Source organism: Cupressus sempervirens, chromosome 1 (assembly GCF_028749045.1).
Source record: "Cupressus sempervirens isolate cs-2001-9-10 chromosome 1, ASM2874904v1, whole genome shotgun sequence".
In the NCBI taxonomy this organism is placed as follows: Eukaryota; Viridiplantae; Streptophyta; class Pinopsida; order Cupressales; family Cupressaceae; genus Cupressus; species Cupressus sempervirens.
Window position 1 is genome coordinate 160,646,790 of NC_143118.1, and position 20,820 is coordinate 160,667,609.

The 20,820-nt window shown below is 36.2% G+C and overlaps 1 protein-coding gene across 2 annotated transcripts in view; it reads left to right on the top strand.

Moving 5' to 3' along the window:
- Positions 1–8,794, top strand: part of LOC149576641 (uncharacterized) — a 239,168-nt gene extending 230,374 nt beyond the window's left edge. For both annotated transcript variants that reach the window (XM_089818699.1, XM_089818690.1), the window contains one exon: positions 8,209–8,794. In XM_089818699.1, the coding sequence (XP_089674825.1) occupies positions 8,209–8,251 (43 nt within the window). In that variant the 3' untranslated portion in view covers positions 8,252–8,794. The remainder of the gene's footprint in view (positions 1–8,208) is intronic.
- The last annotated feature ends 12,026 nt before the right edge of the window (positions 8,795–20,820 follow it).

A 20,820-nucleotide genomic window follows, 5' to 3' on the forward strand; every position in this document is an offset into this window, starting at 1 on the left:
CACATGCGCATCGTCTCATCCTTTGTTTTTACCAATACTACTAATGATGCAAAAGGGCTACAGTTGGGATGGATCCATCCTTTGTCGAGGAGTTCTTGAATCGTCTTCTCGATCTCATCTTTGATTTTTTGGGATGACGGTATCATGTGGTGATAACTAGTTTGGCACTAGCTTTAAACTCGATCGTATGCTCCAACTCACGACGGGGAGGTATGCCAGGAGGAATGTCTTTAAAAGCTTTATCATGGGTACTCAAGATATTCTAAAGATCATATCTCGGTGGGGTGTTTGTTGTCTTTTTATAGGTTTTGCCGAAACAAAACAATGTGCAGCCAATGCAATGTCATCATGCCAAAAAATGGCCTCCATCCACTATGTTGAAACTTTCTTCAGTCCCTCATTGGCCATCCCATGGAGAACAACCTTCTTTCCATCGACAAAAAAAGTGAAGTCCATTCACTTGAAACTCTGTGTATTCATCTAGTGTCTCCATCCACTGTATGCCCAGAATAACCTCCATATCATCTAGGTCCACTATAAAGAAATCGTCTGTCATAGTGTGATTAGCTATGGTGATACTCAGTTGGGGAACAAGGTGCGTGCAGGGTAAAAGTGTTCCTCCGACGACCTTGACGTGGAATCCTACATGAGTCTCTGTAGGTAGACCTCTTCTTTTCACCAAAGATGAGTTTATGAAGTTTAGAGTGGCTCCGCCATCGAGCATCACAATGACCCTCTGTCCTTGAAAGGTTCTCGATACTCGAAATATCGTACATTTCAGACTCCGAACTAGGGCAATCGTTCCTCCATAGCATACCAATGTAGCGATCCTCTCCGTATGGTTCAAATTTAGCATTTTGGAGTCTTCATAGGCATGATCGTCCTTTGTGGATAGATTCTCTTGATCGTCCTTGTCATTAGACACGACTTCAATGTAGTGTATTTTCCCTTTACCAAGGCATCTGTGTCGAGGTTCCTTACAATTGAAACATAATTTCTTCCTTTGGAGCTCTTGTCAGGTAGCTTTGTCCAACGAAGGCTTCTTCAACAGTGGTTTGTTATCTTTGCCCCTTGGAAATTTTGGCAGTTTGGAGTGGGAGTAACCTTGAGAGGATGATGTTGATGATGATGCCATGCTTTGCGCCTTTTCTATAGCCTCCAAAAGGGTGGCAAGATTGAAACCTTTTACCCAACCCCTGAGTGGTTCTGTCAATGCATCCATGAAGAGCACTATCTGCCTCCTTTCGGAAATGTCTGTAACCAAAACGGAGAGTTTTTGGAATTCCGTAATGTACTGGTTGACCGATCCAGCTTGCCTCAATAGTGCCAGCTCTTTGAAATTAAGTTTCAGATCTTTACCATTAAACCGATCTGTCAATCTTTCAGTGAATTTTGCATAAGTATTTACTTGGTCATGCCCCAGTGTAATAGTGCCATGATGCCACCATTCATGTGCCACTCCCTCCAAAGTGTAATGCTAGAAATTTAATTGCTTCTTTCGGCATTCGATTAAGCTAGAAGTAAGTATCATCATTCATTAACTATGCTTGGGCAAATATGGATCCGGATCTATCAAATGGTGACAGATTTACTTTACTCAACTTTCTTCTGAGATCATTGTTAAAACATCCTCAGTTTCTGCCTCCAGAATATCACATTCTCAATTTTGCGTAATCTTTGTAGAAAATATTCTCTTCCAAGTTTGCATTCTTCCAGTCTTCTTTCAATTGTTCTTGAATTTTTTCTCAAAGGTTGGTTTCTTTCCTCCGTGTGGTACCTCTACCTATGTAGGAAAGGTTGGCACGGAAAGTCAAGAGTGTGCCAAATGAGGGTTAGGCTTTCCTGAAATCGAGCTGGAACTGACCATTTTTTCCCCCAGACATCTTATTGTCTACCAATTTGTAGAGAGTTTCTTCCATAAGTCGTTGAGTATCATTGATTTGTGTTTGATTCCTCAAAAGATCACTTAATAGTGCCATGACTTCCACAGGAGTGGGTTCTTGATCTGCCATTCTATTAACTAAGTGGCATCTCCTTCTTTTCCAGCTATAAACTTTCATTCATTGTTCACAGGCTGATAGGATCCTTGGCTCTGATACCACTATAATGTTCCCATTCCTCTACGTTTAGAATGATGGAACAATTGTGGAGGCCGTACAGTCTGAGTGGAAAGCTGTACGATTGGAGTAGGATGTCGTACGGTCAGAACCAAAGGCCATATGGTAAGATGTTGGAAATCTGGAGGTGGACGGAGGATGTTTGTATGGTAGACTTAGAAAGTCGTATGGTGGTCATGTTGGGAAAGTAGATTTGTCTGTACGGTATGTGGGCAGTGATGTACAGTTTGTGTAGGCCTTACATTGGAGGCAAGGGTCCATACGGTGCAGGCTATGGGTGACAGTATAGTGGAGATTGTGGGTGACGGATTGCTAATTCCTCCTACGCCAATGAACAGATGAGAACGTTGTAAATTGTTAGAACAAGATAGTTGCCAATAGAATTGATGGAGCTTCATTGAACAATATTTATAATTGCAAAAAGAGAGTGCATGGATTTGCCAAACCGAAGCAAGTAATACAAAGACGGAATAGGGTGAGGGTTGAATCCTTACGGAAATCAGAATAGCCAATTAGGGAAGATCTTTCACTTCCAAAATGATGGATAACAAAGAATCCCAATTGGAATTCATAGTACAGAGAAGAATAATTCAAATCGCGTACCACTACTACCTACATGTCGTGCTTAAATACTCTTCAAAGGAACTCCCAAGGGTTTACAAAGACAGCTGACGACAACACCTATGAAAACAATTAAAATAAAAATGAGTTCGAGATATGCTAGTTCAATCGGCCCATAAACAAAGCTTTAATTATTTATTTATTTTATGACGAGAATATAACACTTATCTGTTAAATAGTTGTAACTACACCATCTATCAAAAATTTCTTGATCATTTATGTTTGATGCATGGCTATACATAATTCAAAAGCCACCATTTTGGCATAGGTTGTGGAATTTGGCTTTGCACTTGCCAATTGCATTTGTTTGAAAGTTTACTAAGTTTTTTCAATAAATATATTTTGCACATATTCCAACACCATTGCAGTCTATTAGCTCTGTGACAGTTCACACGTCTTGTCAATACTTTCACATTTTACATACATGTCTATCAAAGTATTACTAAGTGTAATATCTGATATATCTTTTCCTGGATATCTATACTACATTCCAAAAGCCATGGCAAAGATTGTCCAAGTGTAGCTTTACACTTGTTGGTTCCCAAAAACCGCAGATTGGAAATCCAAGAGCCTACCACTTCTCTGGTAGGACTTCTCAATCAATTTTGTCCAACGAATGGGAATACTTCTCAATTCCCTTGCACTTCAAGCTCCGCTATACCCAAACGAGTAAACCTGAACCTCAAACACTAACTATATGGTTCAAGGCTTTTCTATAGCAAATTTAAACTTCTGGAGTTCTCCGACTAGCAAGGTCCTCGAACTCGATGAAACTGAAACTGGATGCTGAGTGTTTGAATGTTTTGTATAAGGTTTTAAATAATTGATTTGATGTTTGCAGGAAGGAAATTATAGATTTTCTGACTTAAATAAAAAGACCTATGCCTCTACTCATCCGGGCAATAGAGTCAACTTCAGTGAATTATCATGTACAACTTTATAATGTTTTACACACTTTACTGTCAACAATTAAATAATCGAGATGCAACGGATCAAATATTATGCCATCTTAACTTAGTCCAGATTGAATTTTAACTCCTCGGCAGGCATACAAATATGGATATGATTTAATATTCCATAGTATTTGTAATGATCAAATTTAAAATGCTAAATGACCTTGTCCACTTATCCGATATTTAAATTGTATGCAAAATTCCAGAAGATAATTATAAAGGACAATTCGCCTTCAGTTTAAATCTCTATGCCATTTAAAAATAAACAAAAGACATTTTATTTTATTTTAAAAATAATATAATAGAATTTAAATTATAAAGTCATATTAAAGCCCTCGTTCCTCCGTCAAAAAAAATAAAATCTTTTAAAATGCTTCCCCCCAATATATATTATCGAATTCTTGTCAGTCCCTATTCTAACATTTTTCATCCCATACTTATATCTTAAATATAAGGGGACATAACCTTTAGGAGTGAAGAATATCTCTTTCTCAATAAACAAAACAAAGGTTTGTAATTAAACCGTATACAAACTATCGAAAACATTCTTTTGTAAAGCTTTGAACATTTATTAAAATGTTTTATTTAATCGATATTTTAATTGATCTTATCCCTGAGTCTTCATAGTTATGATATCTGTGGCAAATATTTTGTGATTTCCACGAAACTTCATTATCGTTGGCGAGTTTCAAATAATTGATCTTTATTATCTCTATTATCTCTGATCTCCGTTTCCATCATTTCCGTTCATAGTTATCGCTTGAATCAATCTCATCGAATTTGATATTTGCCGTTATCACTGCTTGATACTTGGTAACAGGAGGTATTTAGTCTCATCGCTCACTGAAAATGCATGCTCCAAGGTTATTGGTTGTGCCCTGTGCGAGTGAAATGTCCAGAGCTATTCAGCGTTTTCTTCTTGCCGCGAATCTCCATGGCATAATACTGTCTCATTCTGATGTGGATGATACCTCTAGTTGTGTGGCTCAGCGCTTTCTTTGGCTTTTGTCTCAGATTTTACCATCCGACTCCTGAAGAAATTCATGACCTTGCTCCAGTGCCTTATCTTTGTTCAATGCTTTTGTGCTCCGGTTTATATATCAGGCTTTCTGTGACTTTGCCAATTCATGACACAGAAATAAATCAAATACTCTGAGCAAAATTATTTCTGAGGGCTGCGTAATTCTGGCAGGTCATCTGAATATAGAGCAACGATCCTGTGTTCTTTCAAATACTTATATCTTCATTGGAACTATTATTTTGTTCGAATCCCTGTACACCGGCATCCATTGATTATTGTCTAGCTTGAGTCCTCTCAATCTCTTCTCTTCCTTGGTTTGTGTCTTTAGTTTAAGCTTTATCTGATGAAATACAATTTGCTAGTAATAGGAAACAACTGGTCTGTAAAATGTGAATTTCTGGGTCATTTGTTGTGCAACAGCCACTCCAATACAAATGCCACAGTGTCTCCTACGGCACTGGTAATGCAAACTGCTTACAATGGAGGAAAGAAATAGACAAAAACATCATATTGCAGCATCCATTGTTCTCTATCAATACTACTAGAATCTTCCCAGACAATGTTACAGTATTTCTCTGAAAGATTGATATCAAAGGTAGATTTGATACAAATGTTGCACCCTTTCAGCAGAAATCCGATATCAAAGGTGTCTTAGATAACGAAGGCTTCATCCACATTAGCTTTGACTGGATATCAAAATTCTCGAAGCCAGTTGTTTCAAACACAACCGATCTTCTTTCAACAAAGTCAACATAACATAAGCCATCTGGAGGAGGGAGCTGAGCATGTGTAAAGACCACCTGACTCCTCTGCCAAATCCATCGTCTTTCTTTGGTTGTTGAGCCCCTTATAATTTATTTTGTCTTATATCCCACAAACTAGCTTAGTAAATCTCTCAGACTCCCGTGATCCTTGTTTTGTAGACTTCTATTGAACGCTGTAAATAGCATAGTAAGAATCATCATTACTGCATCTTTGAACTTTCTTTTCTTCAGCAAACCAACATTGCTTTCAATTTTTTATCGAGTCTTTGACATTATTTCAAAAATGGAGGTCCTAAATTTTGCCAAAATTTTGAGTCCCGTCAACACCTACCAATTGTATTTGCTTGAACATTTCTAAAACTTTTTCAACTAATTCATTTTACTCAAATCCTCCAATCATTGCAGTTGATGGAATCACATTTATCAAACACTTCATGTATCTTGTATATAGTTTCACATTCTTAAACTGAAATCTCCCTTACATTATATTATGGAATATCCATACCATGGTTCAAAGCTTCGATATTGGCATAGCTAGTAAGGACTCTGACAACGGTTTTGGAATTTGATTTTATTCTAGCCAATTACTCTCACTTTAAAGTTTCTTAAAGCTTTATTAACAAATCTGTTTTCTGCATATCCCACAATCATTTCATTCATCAGATATCAAATTGAGGCATCTGTCAAACAGTTCACATACCTTTATCTATTATTCCACATTAATTATCATTCCACATTCAACATCCAGGAATGCAATAATTGCCTGTGAGCGAGGAAATGGGAGGAAAGAGTGGACATTTTTTACTTGTAAAAGGGTGTTCTTTGTACTACAGGAATGCAATAATTGGGGATCTGTAGAATAGACCTCTGGGCCTTTGTGTGTGTGTAGTAAACATGCTCTGCAGCCTGTCCTTCATTTGGCCCGCTTTAAATAAGTGGTATGTTGTAAGATATAGATTAGGAGTTGCCCAAACCATTTATTGATTGTAAAATGTGCTAAAATTATATAGCCTCTATTTATCCCATTGACATTACCAGTGGAAAGCTTGAGGTTTTCATTTTGCAGCGTGTGCAATTAGGTGGGGTTATTTACCGATGTGAGAAACTGGCGTGATGGAAAATTAGCTACTTAAAATGGTTTATCTTAGCAAGAAATCATTTTCAGGCACTAGAGAAACTGTTTACAAGAATGACACAACTTTCCGGTTGTGAATCAAGCTACCACTATCATACTATGAGTCCGGGATGGGAGATATTCTTTTTCAGGAGCTGTTTTGCCTCTGACTAGAATTTCAGTCTGAGTTTCCTACCTGACCAAATCCACTCTTCCATTATGCTATTATGGATATCTATACGCTGGTCAAAAGCTTCGATTTTGGCACAGACAGTGAGGACGCTGGCAAAGGTTTCGGTTTTATTCTGGCCAATTGCACTTGCTGAAATATTTATAAAGCGTTATTGAATAAGATTTGTGCATATCCTGCAATTATTTCTTTACACAAGACATCTCTTTGAAGTGTTCTGTCAAACAGTTCACAAACCTTGTCAATGTTATTATTCAGCGTACATATCCACCAAGGCAGTCGAAACTGTAATGTCTGATAAAAATCGCCCTTCCCGTAGGCTTTAATGGATGCCATACCCTGTTCCAAAACTCTGAATTTGGCACAGACAGGGAGGACACTGAAAAAGTTGTGGAATTCGGCTTTACACATATCAATTGCTTTTAATTAAAATCGTCATCATCATCGACCTTAATGCAGTCGTCCACTGGCATTTTTATGCTGGATTTTCCAGTTTAGAGTCTGACAGGCCCTTGAACAGTGGTTCAAGTGCCGCACACAGAGCACTCCTGAAACTCGCGTTTTCTTGTTTCTGGCCTCCCACATCCTCCATATGAGCACAATCTCAGGTTGAACCCAGTGGATGAAGGTTAAACCACTCCACCATGAATTTAACTGCGTGGTACGATTCCAACTGGGGAATATTGTTTCTGAAATCAGCCCAGCAAATGGAAAACACGACTCAAAAATTGGTCTGTATCAATAAAGAGCGTGAGACAGGAGGAATTCCCCGCTGGAAGTCATTCGCACATAAAATAGCCTATCGGCTAATAAATCTCGAGATAAATGTATATGCAATTAATTTGTATCCTTATAACTTTTTGAATATTTGGACATGGTTTTTATGATTTATTGCCATATTATTGGAAAATAAAATGGTTTTATAATTAAAATAAAACTATATAGATTCGTGAACAGAAATTATCAGTCTTATTACTATTTTATTTTACTTTTGAACTATTTAAGAATTATATGCATTTTATTTACATTGTTCGCTTCATTTTTATTTGAAGTTGAACAATTATGTCTATACTAGAGAGTTAATTTTTTTAATTCTATTTAAATAACTAGAATTTAGGTCATCTTGCTAGTTTAGATACACCTTTCTGTCTAACGTGTCCCACATATGTAAGACCCTTTGTTTGGTCCCTTTTCCTCAATTTTCATGTATGCTGTGATGTAAGATATGGTCTATCAAAATGATAGTATAAGATTAGAGTTTGCAAGGCAATAGAGTGGGGGTCTTGTGCAATGAATTCAACAATTTAAACTTACATATTTATTTTTCTTCTTAACGTTCATGTTTTTTCATTTGTTTACGTTGTTCTTCATAGTTTTTGTATTTTATTTTGTTGTCTAATGTTTTTCAACATTGATCACTGCCAACAGGGAAGCAGTTGAAGCTGGGAGAAAATTTCATGGAAAAAAGTAATTTGGGATTCTTATCCTTTCTTGAGCGTTTGGAAGAGATTCATTTTATAGATTGACACTGCAAGGTGAATCAAAGGAGACTACACTGTAGGGTGGAGATGCAACTCATTTAAATGTCTTTATCTGCATAAAACTGGTCTCGGTTCACCAAGTCAAGGCTGGAAACGGCATCTCACGTGTCCTATCGATTGAGGGTTTATCAATTGCTTTCCCGTTATTTTTGCGAGTATTTGATCTTAAACTGCGAGTATTTGATTTTAAAAGCTGATGCACTGCTTACATTTTCTTTATTTTCAAGATTTGTAATTTTAGTCAGACTCAGTGTATTGTAAATTTGTCCTGTTACTGAAATCTTGTTTTGTGTACCATTACCTATTTCTTCTTTGTAGTTGCGGGCTTCTTATCAGCTTAGACTGACACTACTATTCCAACACAAGGTTAAGTCACATTTTGATGCCTGTGATTCACTGCCTTCTAACTCTGATACTATGCTGTCTAACATGTAATGGCTAAGATTCAAACATGGGACCTCCCATTTAAATCACTGTGCTGCTAAGATTCGAACATGGGTTTCTTCATGGTCATTCGAATTGTTTGCAAATTGTGCAACACTCAGATGAGCAATACTGGGAGCTTTTGTGGGCATTTAAGTTTTTTGACCAGCTTCGAATCAAACTCCGAACCTTCCATTTGCATGCCATCTAAGCTTGTGATTACTACATTCTTATTGGTCGTTCATTCTTTTCTTATATAGAGTTTCCTCCATGGTTAAACCCACTCTACTTGCAACCTTATTTGCAAAACCTTCACCAAGTGTTGTGCCTTATGAATCATTTATTAGAAAGCCCCTTAAGCTCATCAATTGATAAGTAGGAGACAATTTGCATAGCAATTCAAATTGTGATATTGCTATCAGGATTTAGTTGTGTGATTTTGAGTCGAACTCATTGACCCATGCTTCATGAGTAGTGATTCAACATGAATCCATCTCTCATGAGAATAAATGGAACACTTAGCACTCATTAGATCTAGGTGATGCTCACGAAGGTGAAGCATCAAGACTTCTCGAGAGATCACTCATCCCAATACTAGTCTAGCTTGAGTGTGCTAAACTTCAGAGTTTCCTCCAAGGTTAAACCCACTTTGCTTGCAACCCCATTCGGAAAACCTTCACAAAGTGTTGTGCCTTATGAACCATTCATTAGAAGGCCCCTTAAGCTCATCAATTGATAAGTAGGAGATAATTTCCACAAGTCAAATTATGATATTGTTGTAAATATTTTTTGCAAATTCCTTATCTTTGAATCAAACTTTTAATCCAGTCTTTAAATGTTGAGAATGGTCTTCTAAGAATTTTGAATATTGATGGAGTTAATTCCTAATTTTATGCAGATCCAATAATGAATATTCGACTTTTGATTGTGAGAAAGTGTCTCTAATATTATTTGCAGGATATAGATACTTAGAGGAGCAGACTTTGTTGTAGTTGTGTGTCCTTAATCTGCATCTATAACCTCCCTATATATCCTTCCTAAAGGGTATGTCCCTCAAAGGGACATAACCCTTCCTAAACTAGCACTAACTAAACTCCCTCTAAGTCGGCGATTAGAGAAGACAAATTAATAACACGTAACTAGCTATGTGTTAGTTTAGTTAAGCACCATACTATTGCTTCCTAAAAAGTCACTAACTCCTAGGAACAATTACACACACAACCATTTTAGAGATATATAATAAGAAGATAAAGTACACTCTGTAGTATCAAACCTTTAGGTTATTTGGTTAATATTCTTAACACTCCCTCTTAACCTGATAATCCTACAAAGAGATATTATATCTAGCAACACTAATACAAATGAATAAGCAAGAATTAATACTCTATATTTGTCTATTTCTTTTTAGTATGTGTTAGCATAGAACACATAATACAAAGTCATATATATACTGCCAATTTAGAGATATATAATAAGAAGAGAAAGTACAGTCTGTAGTATTAGACCTGTAGGTTATCTGGTTAATATTCTTAACACTCCCTCTTAACCTGATAATCCTACAGAGAGATATTATATCTAGCAACACCAATATAGATGAATAAACAAGAATTAATACTCTATCTATCTGTTTCTTCTTAGTATGTGTTATTCTAGAACACATGATACAAAGTCATATTACTAAACCTGTGATATGACAAATCACTGCTACTCGTGATATTATACAAGATAAATTTAAAGAGTAATCTCTTCATTTATCCAAGGTGTGATTTCATAGAAACTGGTATTTCTATATCACAACAAGATCCTGAGTTTTAAGATCTACCAGAATACAGGATAAACCTGGAGAATACTAAGATTCTTCCTTTATCCAATTTGTGACCCATGAACATAGCAATGTCAATATCACAATATGATCTAAAAGTCATCTAGATCTTACTGTAAAATATATTGTTTAGAACATTATTTAAGAGATCGTCATCTCTCATAATGCCTTTTATACAAGTGTTCATTATTTCAGAGACCGTCACCTCTTTAAATAATGAATATAAATTGTGGAGCCCATAATAGTCAATAGCTTGACAAAATAAAATTATTTTATTAATAATCAAAAGAGTACAAATAGATTACAATTTAACCATACCAAATTCCTCCTAAAATGTTCTATCTTCACTCTAAATAGAGGTTTGGTGAGTATGTCTGTTATTTGATCTGTAGTGCAAATATATTCCAATTTTACAGAATTCCTATCTATCATATCTCTTACATAATGGTAAGGAATTTCAATATGCTTGGACCTTTCATGGAAAACTGGATTCACTAAGAGCTTGATGGAACTCTGATTATCACAATGAATAATTGTAAGATTCATGGCTTGCCCAAATAATCTCACAAGTAACTTCCTCAGCCAGACTGCTTCTTGAGAGGCTATCGCTACTGCAATGTATTCGGCTTCTATGGAGCTCTGAACTATTGAAAACTACTTTATGAAAATCCAAGATATCATAGCTAATCTTAAACTGAAATAACATCTTGAAGTATTTTTTCTGTCTTTAAACACTTCCACCCCAATTTGAGTCAGTAAATCCATGCAAGTCTAAAGCAACTTTCTCATATTTGAGTCCAAAATTAAAAGTGCCTTGTAGGTATTTCATTATGTGTTTAACCGCAATTAGGTGAATCTCCTTCGGTTCACACATAAATTGACTTGAGGCATTAATTGCATAGCAAATATCCGGCCTTATATTTACTAAGTATATAAGAGACCCAATCATCTGTCTGTAAAGAGTAGAATCTATGGAAGGTGATTCTGCTACTGCTTCCTTAAGTTTATGTAGATTAGTTTCCATTGGAGAAGACATAAGTTTGCAATTCCACTTTTCAAATCTCTTCAAAATGTCTGATGTATACTTTCCTTGATTAAGTATGATACTGTCAGAATTTTGTCATACTTCCAATCCTAGGAAGTAATGAAGGAGTCCCAAATCTTTCATTTTGAATTCTCTAGTTAGATCTTTCTTGCACTGATCTATGAGATGATCATGACTAATTATTAGTAAATCATTAACATACAGTATCAGAATTACCATATCACCTTTATCTCTTTTATAATATAAATTTGGACCAGTTTCATTTTTGGAGAATCCTAAGCTAGTGAGATGCTTATCAATTCTTTCATACTAGGCTCTAGGAACATGTTTAAGCCCATAGAGAGCTTTCTTGAGCCTGCAAACAAATGCGTTGGGATCATGAGTTTCAAATCCTTCTAATTGCTCTAGATATACTTCTTTTGAAATCTTTCCATTTAAGAATGTTGATTTTACATCCATTTGATGCACCTTCCATCCCTTTGATGAACAATTGCTAAGACTGCTCTTACAAAGGTATATTTAGCAACAGGAGCAAATGTTTGTTCATAATCAATCCCTTCTTTTTGAGAAACTCCTCCGACTACAAATCTAGCTTTATACTTCTCAATACTACCGTCAACAGCATGCTTTATTTTAAATATCCATTTGGAAGAAACAACATATTTTCCTTTAGGTCTTGGAACAATTTCTCAAACATAATTTTTCATAATAAATTGGTATTCTTCTATCATAGCTTCTTTCCAAGTTGTGTGTTTAATAGCATCAGAAGGATTGTTTGGCTCTATTTTGGATAAATCACTCATGTTTGTTGTATAACCAAAGAATCTTTTAGGTCTTTTTCTTTCTCTAATTGTTCTAGAAGGTGCAACAAAGTCTTGAGTTGCTTCAACTGTTTTAATGGCCTAAATTGGTTTTTTCTTTGAGTTTTCTTCAAGGTTCATATTTTGAATTTTATCTTCAATTTCTTCTAAGTTCTCTCTCTGGGACCTGGGTTGACTATTTCTTTCAGAACTAGATAAAGGAGAAGGTTCATTATAACGTATGGCTCTTTTGAATGCAAGATCTTCTTCAAAAATTACATCTTTGCTAAGTTTAGTATTTTTCTATCTAGGTATGAAAATCCTATATGCCTTAGATGTTTCACTATACCCTACAAAAATACCTTTCCTCTCAGAGGGTTCTAACTTGGTTTTTTTTTTTTTTTTGAACATGGATATATATAGGACACCCAAAAATTCTAAGATGACTTATATTGGGTTTTATTTCAGTAAATAATTCTTCAAGGGTTTTATCTTTAAGATAGGAGTGAGGACTTCTGTTTTGAATATATACATCAGTACAAGAGGCTTTTGCCCAAAGATAATATTCTAGATTTTGATCAAAAATCATATCTCTAGCAGCTTCTATAATTGTCCTATTCTTTCTTTCAGCTACCCTATTTTTCTCTGGATTATAAAGAACAATCTACTCCCTCTTAATCCCCGATTCTTTACAAAACCTTTTAAACAAATCTGAGGTATATTCTACTCCATTATTAGTTCTGAGGGTTTTAATTTTATGCCCTTAAAAGTTTTCAATTAATGTTTTGAATTCTTTAAACCTTTGTCTAGAATTACATTATCGGATTCCCTCGGATTTCTTCTGATTCCTTGCATTTAAAAAAATAATCCATGTTTTCCTAGAGAAGTCATCTATGAACAAGATATAATACCTGAATCCTCCAAGAGAAGGAGTAGACATGGATCCACATAAATTAGCATGAATTAATTCTAGTACATTATTTTTTTTCCTAGTACTATCATGAAAGGGACTTCTGGTGTTCTTACCCAGAGCACACCCTTTGCAAATACTTGAGTGGTCTTTATTTAGTTTAGGTAATCTAGTAACCATCTTCTCCATAGTTAATAAAGTTTTGAAATTTAGATATCCTAATCTCCTATTCCATCATTCATTTGTATTTGCAGTTTTGTGAACTAGGGCTTGAATAGAACGACTAGGTTTTGTATTCAATTCATAGAAATATCTTTTTCTTTGACGAATTAGCATTGCTTTCTTGATAGAGTTCTTAGCCCAAGTCAATACTTTTCCATCTACGAAAGCAACATTGTGCCCATCATCTTCAAGTTGTGTAATTGAGATTAAGTTTCTTTTAATTCCTGGTACATAGAGTACACCTTTAAGAAGAAAAGTATTTCCTGATTTTAGTTTCAAAGTACAATTTCCAATTCCTTCAATAGAGTGTGTTGAGTTATCATCAATGGTAACTTCACCATTAACCTTCTTTGATAAAGAATCTAGAGTTTCTTTGTATCCTGTTATATGTCTAGAAGATCCACTATCAATTACCCATGCTTTATTTGAAATTTCATTTGATAGAGAGGAATAGAATTTACCTCTTTTAAGTGCAGAACCCTTTGCTCCACGCTTATCCAGAATCCCCAGATCTTCTGGCGTACCCTTTTCCCTCGTTGTTCCCCCCCATCCTCCACTCTCAACTATCGTTCTCTGACCTCCCATATCACGACGCTTTATGACATTCCTTGGCAGCCTTCTCTCTACTCCACTCCACCTCCCCACTACCATGTGTTCACCTATTCTAGCATTATGGAGGCCATCAGATCTTTGAGATGCGGCAGAGCAGCTGATGAAGAGGGTTTTCAGGCAGAACTTTTAACTTTTCAAACTTGGTGCTTCAGTTCTTGGATCTTACTTTCCTACACTCTTTAATAGAGTGGTTTGTACTGGGTTTCCTGATTTCTGGACTAGACATGTTATTTACCCTATTCGCAAGTCAGGGCCTGTTTCTGATCTAGGAAATTACAGAACTATTATGATTGGCCATACTTTTGCCAAATTTTATGCCATTGCTCTGAACACCATGTTATCCAATGAGCTTGATAGACGGGGATGTAGGGCGAGAGGTCGGGCTGGCTTTCGGGCAAACTCCCAGACTATGGATCATGTTTTTACACTGCAGGCTATCTTTGAGGAGGCTAGACACCGCTCTCAGAAGGTCTATTGTTGTTTTGTGGACTTCCATAAGGCTTTTGATTTTGTTCCTAGGTTGGCTTTATTTCAACAGCTTCAAGAGATTGAGATTTCAGATATGTTACAGACTACTATTTTGAGACTTTATGAGAAGGTTAGTAGTAGGCTCAGAACTTCGGAGGGCTTTTCTGATCCGATTCAGAGCACCATTGGCGTGAAGCAGGGTTGTCCTCTTTACCCTACACTATTTGGCTTGTATATTGATGAGTTAGAGGATTTCCTTATGAAATCCTCTCAACCAGGAGATGGGTGTTATTTACATCAAGTTCTGATCTCTATTCTCCTCTTTGATGATGATGTTGTTCTCTTGGCCTCTTTTCTCGATAGCTTACAGAGACTCCTTGATAGTCTTGCTTCTTTTTGTATTCAACGACAACTTGTGGTCAATTTATCTTAGACACGGGTTATGGTCTTTAATTGTTTAAAGACCTCTCATCTCCATTTCTTCTTCTAGGGGAAGGAGGTTGAGATTACTCCCTCTTACATGTATCTTGGTGTGAAGTTCTCAGGACCACGTTTCAATTTGAGACTTGCTATTCAGTCCATAGTTAGTAAGGGTATGGGCTCCCTGGCTTTGCTGGAGAGACAATGCTCCAGACATCATTTTCAGGATATTTCGTCCAAGTTGTCCCTTTTTGACTCCTTGGTTCGTCTGACAGTCCTCTATGGTTCTGTGGTTTGGGGACCTTCTCTTATTGCTTCTGATTGGGCTTCTATTGAGCGGGTCCAGACACTGTTGTTGCGTCATATCATTAGGTGTCATAGATTCACCCCTCACAGCATTGTTTTAGCGAAGTTTGGTGCTCATCCTCTCAAACTTGTTATTTTTTACTTGATTTGATTTCGTCATCGACTTCGTGGTTTTATGGAGACAGGTGCTGACCGACATAGATACTCTTTTTTGGCATATTGTTTTTCGATGGAGATTATGAGATCTGACACTTCTGCTAGATCAAGATGCTGGTACGCTTAAGCCACCTCTTTGTTGGGTTCGATCATGATTGAGATTGATCATCTTCCTCCCTATCAGTTTTCGCAGGATGCCCCGGCTCATCTTCTTCCCTCTCATCAGGAGTTGAATGAGCATGTCAGATAGGATATCTATAGGCAGTATATTACCACTACTTGGTGTCATCCCCTGGGTGGTTTTCAACCTAAGATGGCCTTTTATGCTGAGCATTTTCTTGTTATTCAGGATGGTATTGTTGTTCGCCCTGCCTATCTTTACCAGCATTGGAATCATGCATTACGGTTCTCTTTGGGCTCTTTTAGGGTGGTTCTCATCCTCTCAGGGCTCGGATTGATCACCATATGGATCAGGGTGATCGATTATGCCAGTTATGCACTCTGATGGAGGCTAAGACCAAGACTCACTTCATATTTAGTTGTCCTCATTACTATGAGATTAGAGGGAGATTCTATTGCCTTTTCAGAGACTGTTCTTCTCTCTCGATGTTCTTCAGTTATATTGATCAGCGGTGTTTAGCACTTTATCTTCAGGAGGCCACCCATCTTCGAGAGAATACCCTGTAGTCCTTTCATCAGAGACGGACTTGTGATCAACTCATTACCACCTTTTTCTCTCCCTTGTCTCCTCCGCAGGGTTTGAAAAGGCCTTCCACTACTTCACATTCCAGATCTGTCAGACATTGTACTAGTCTCTATAGGCAGCATCAGTCCTATAGGGGTTCTTCACAGCATCTAAAGACTATGGATTGTCCACAAATGTACCTCTCTATTACGGATTTCTTTGTGACAATGAAGGACCCTTAGTCCTTACCTTGTCTTTCTTCTTGTTGCTTTGTTCCTTTTCAGTCACCGTTTGGTGCCTTTGCTTGGTTGGCTCTTCTGTTTGTATGCTCAGTCCCATAAACCGTTGTGGTTTTTTGTGGACATTAATAATTTTATCCTATCTTATCTTATCTTCTCTAATGACATTTGTACAATTTGCTTGTTGTTTGGAATTTTCAGGACAATTAGATCTATAGTGTCCAATTTTTCACATTTGAAACACTTTATTTTAGATAGATTATTTTAGATAGATCTTTCTTGGGTTTTCCATTTTTTTGATTTCCCTTTTTCTTCTTGAAATGCTTCTTCTTGCCCTTAGAGGAGTTTGTATTAAGAATGTGAAGTTCTTCATCTTCTACTTTTGGTTTCCCTCCTTTCCTTAGTTTTTTGGATTCCTCTTGAAGACAATCATTCTTGAGTTTGTTAAAGTCCGAAAGCTTATCTCTAGCACTTATTCCTTGTGCAAATGTCTCCCATGAATCTGGCAATCCATCTATAGCCATAAGTGTTAATCCTGTGTCACTAATGATGGTTCCTATGCTTGATAGTTCATCTCTAATGCCTGCAACTCATAGGAAATAAGAATTTATCAGTTCTCCTTTCTTTATATGAATGTGATTCAGTTGTCTTTTTAGTACAAGAACCCTAGTTGCATTGTTTACTTCATAGGCATTTCGTAAAGCATTCATCATATCAAACGTAGTTTGATGTTTTGTAAGCATAGGTACAATATCATTTTTTACTCCATCCAAGATGATTTAAATAGCTTTTCTATTTCCTCTACTCTAGATAGATTTGTAAGGTTCAACTGGGGGTTGTTTGGATGCTCCATCAACGAATTGTTTTACATCATTCTCTTCAAGAATCATCATGATTCTAAATGTCTAAGCTTCAAAGTACTCTTTCCCATCAAACATGCCCTCGAGTCTGATTTTGTATGCCATTGAAGACAGAAGATAGTTGCGAGATATATATAGAGTCTAATGATTGAATTTTTCAAAGCCTAGGTTCAACTACCAAAGCTCTGATACCATGTAAAGATTCTGCAAATTCCTTATCTCTGAATCAGACTTTTAATCCAGTCTTTCAATACTGAGAATGGTCTTTTAAGAATTCTGAATATTGATGGAGTTAATTCCTAATTTTATGCAAATCCAATAATGAATATTCGACTTTTGATTGTGAGGAAGTATCTCTGATTTTGTTTGCAAAATATAGATACTTAGAGGAATAGACTTTGTTGTAGTTGTGTGTCCTTAATCTGCATCTATAACCTCCCTATATATCCTTCCTAAAGGGTATGTTCCTCAAAGGGACATAACCCTTCCTAAACTAGAACTAACTAAACTCCCTCTAAGTTGGTGATTAGAGAAGACAAATTAATAACTCCTAACTAACTATGTGTTAGTTTAGTTAATCATCATACTATTGCTTCCTAAAAAGTTGTTGGCTCTTAGGAAGAGTTATACACTACCAATTTAGAGATATATAATAAGAAGAGAAAGTACAGTCTGTACTATCAGACCTGTAGGTTATTTGGTTAATATTCTTTACAATTGCTATCAAGATTTAATTGTATGATTTTGAATCAAACTCGTTGACCCATGCTTCATGACTAGTAATTCAACATGAATCCATCTCTCATGAGAATAAATGGAACACTAAGCACTCTTTAGATCTAGGTGATGCTCACTAAATAAATGTTATACACAATAAAATTCAAAAATTCCTAAACAATAATTTGTTCCATGAATCTAAGAACTTATCTTTGTTATAAGATAGATGAAATATATGATCATATCATCCAACCCATCTTTTCAGAAGACAAAATAACAAAATCCCAATTGTTGTTTTTATCTCTCATATTTTAAGCAAAAGCATTGCTTATTTGTATCTTCATTTTCCAACAAAATTATTTTTATCCATAAGCTCTCAATTAAGACTTTTATGCTGCCACAAAGATCAACACTCTTGGATTAAAAAAGTAAGAAAAGAATATACTCAACAAAATCTTAGTAAAAAAATCTCTGCAAAATTACTCATCAGACTAAAGTAGCATGGCTCCCAAAGCAAATAAGAAACCCTAATATCACCTGCATCAAAAGGGCAATCCTCACATGGAAATGAAGGCATCTTATCCAAATTAATCTTGGAAAAACCTTCAATTGAAAACACAAGCCAAAAAGGCAACAAGAGATCCAACAAGAACAATTGCCAAAGAAGGCAACAATGCAATGTAAGTTGTACCTGTGATCGAAGATGGACTAAGCACCTCTGCCTCTACACAAAATACTATTGAAATCATCACCATTATCACTATTACGACCAAATTGAGGGCTACTCCGGTCATTTTCACAACCTCTATAGTGCTAATTAACAAAATGACTTAAAGAATATGTGCAAGCAGCGATGCTTGTTTTTTGTGCAGAAAAACCAGAAGAGCGAGAATGGAATGAGGAAAATGAGGCGAGAAGAGTGTATTTATGTTGTGTTTTACCATCCTTGGCCAACGGAGAGGAAGTAAAAAGGAGAATAAAGTGGAAAGAGGTGGTTGTGGGACAAAGTCTTGTAATGCCCCCAAGGAAAGAGCACTGATAATGTGTGCTACTTTTTAATCCTTCCATAATGATTATCTTTGCTATTCAGAAGCTAAAATAATAGCTTTAAAAATTAAATTGAATAAGAAAACAAGTTTTAAGAAAATCCTTTATATACCACTTAAAACTTAAGATCTGATAAGACTTTTAACCTTTTTACCTAAATACTAATGGCCAATTTGTATGATCTAATTAATTTTATGAAGAGAGAGAATAAATTTATTTTTAACTATCACATGCAACACCATGTAACCTGCAAGCAAAATTTTTCAAATAAGAAGAAAACTTATAATATATGCTAATGAACAATTTATTTTTTAAGGGTTCAAAGTATTTTTAACTATCACAAGTAGTGTCTTGTAACTTGCAAGCAAACTTTGCCAAATAAGCCAAGAAAAACTCTTATTGCTCATTTGGTTGTTGGAGTTGAGAATTAGGATTTGGAATGGAAATTGGGAATTACAATTTGAGACTTGTTTGGTTCGACAAAACTAAAATTAGAATTGGAGGTGAAATTGAAATTTTAAAAAATCTCTACCAGATGAACATAGATGATCTGTACACATAAACTTTCAGCCTTCTGCCCAATGTCAAAGTTTCAGTGCGAGCGCTCGAGCTCGCTTGGCTTCCATCTCCAATGTACTATTGAGGATCGGGAGTCTCCAAGATACTGTCACTAGTTTCCAATATCGCAAGGAAGCTCGGATCAGAGGAAGAGATCAGATTGTTTATGCGGGAGGATATTGAATCAACTAAAATCGGGCTTGGATGATCAAATTGTCACTGGTGGGAAGTGACTAAACCTGCGCGTGATTATTGAAGAATCTACGATGTTTGGAGAACTCGGGTTTTGGTCTGCAACAAATCTATGAAAGAAAATGCAACTAGATCGATCACAATGAACTTGAACTTCAGGGCAAAACTAGTCTCGGACTCACGTGGCCTCAGATTGAGTGCTCGATGTCCAGGTTGAGTTGGGCGTGTGACAAAAATTGCCTCTCTATTTGCTAGATCGAACTTGTGCAGGATAAAGGAAATGTCGCAGGAATTTGTCAAATAGAGCACAGATCAGGCTCAGGGCTTAGAGTTTCCTTTCCTGAAAAAGTTCATCTCATTAATTAGACCTAAAAATTCATCAAATAAGAAAAAGTTAAAATGGAAATTGGAACTGCAATTCTAATTATAGTTATTTTTGTGGAATTCTTATGGAAAACAAATTCCAATTCCCAATTTCTATTCCAATTGAATTCCTACAAGTTCCTACAAGCCTTATAGAACATAAGACCACCGGATTATCTGCTTTGAATCAGCTAGCAGTCAACCCTCGTATTGGAGTGTCTTACGCTCTAGAGGGTTTACCAAATTGAATTTAGCTGGGTCTTTCTTAGTGTTATAATTACCAAACCCTAACCCAACAATGAAAAAATTGAAACCATGGAGATGGATTGAATGATTATCCACTGTAAGAATGTTGGTGTCCTGAAGCACCAACTGCATTGTTGAACTATATGTCAAACTAGTAACTCTTGTCCCTCTTGATTGAAGAGATTCTTAGTCAACATGCCTGTGTAATTGAAGGTCGTGGGAGGATTATCTGGAAAATAGTTTGTGAAAACTCTCTAATATTGTTATAATTTGCCTGCAATGGAGCAATTGTAACATACAAAGCTTCCATTGTTTCTTGATGCCAACCATTAATGAAAGTTGGGCATGAATACAATGCAAGTCCTACTGTGAACAACAAATTACGTTCTACTGTCTGTGGGAATTCTA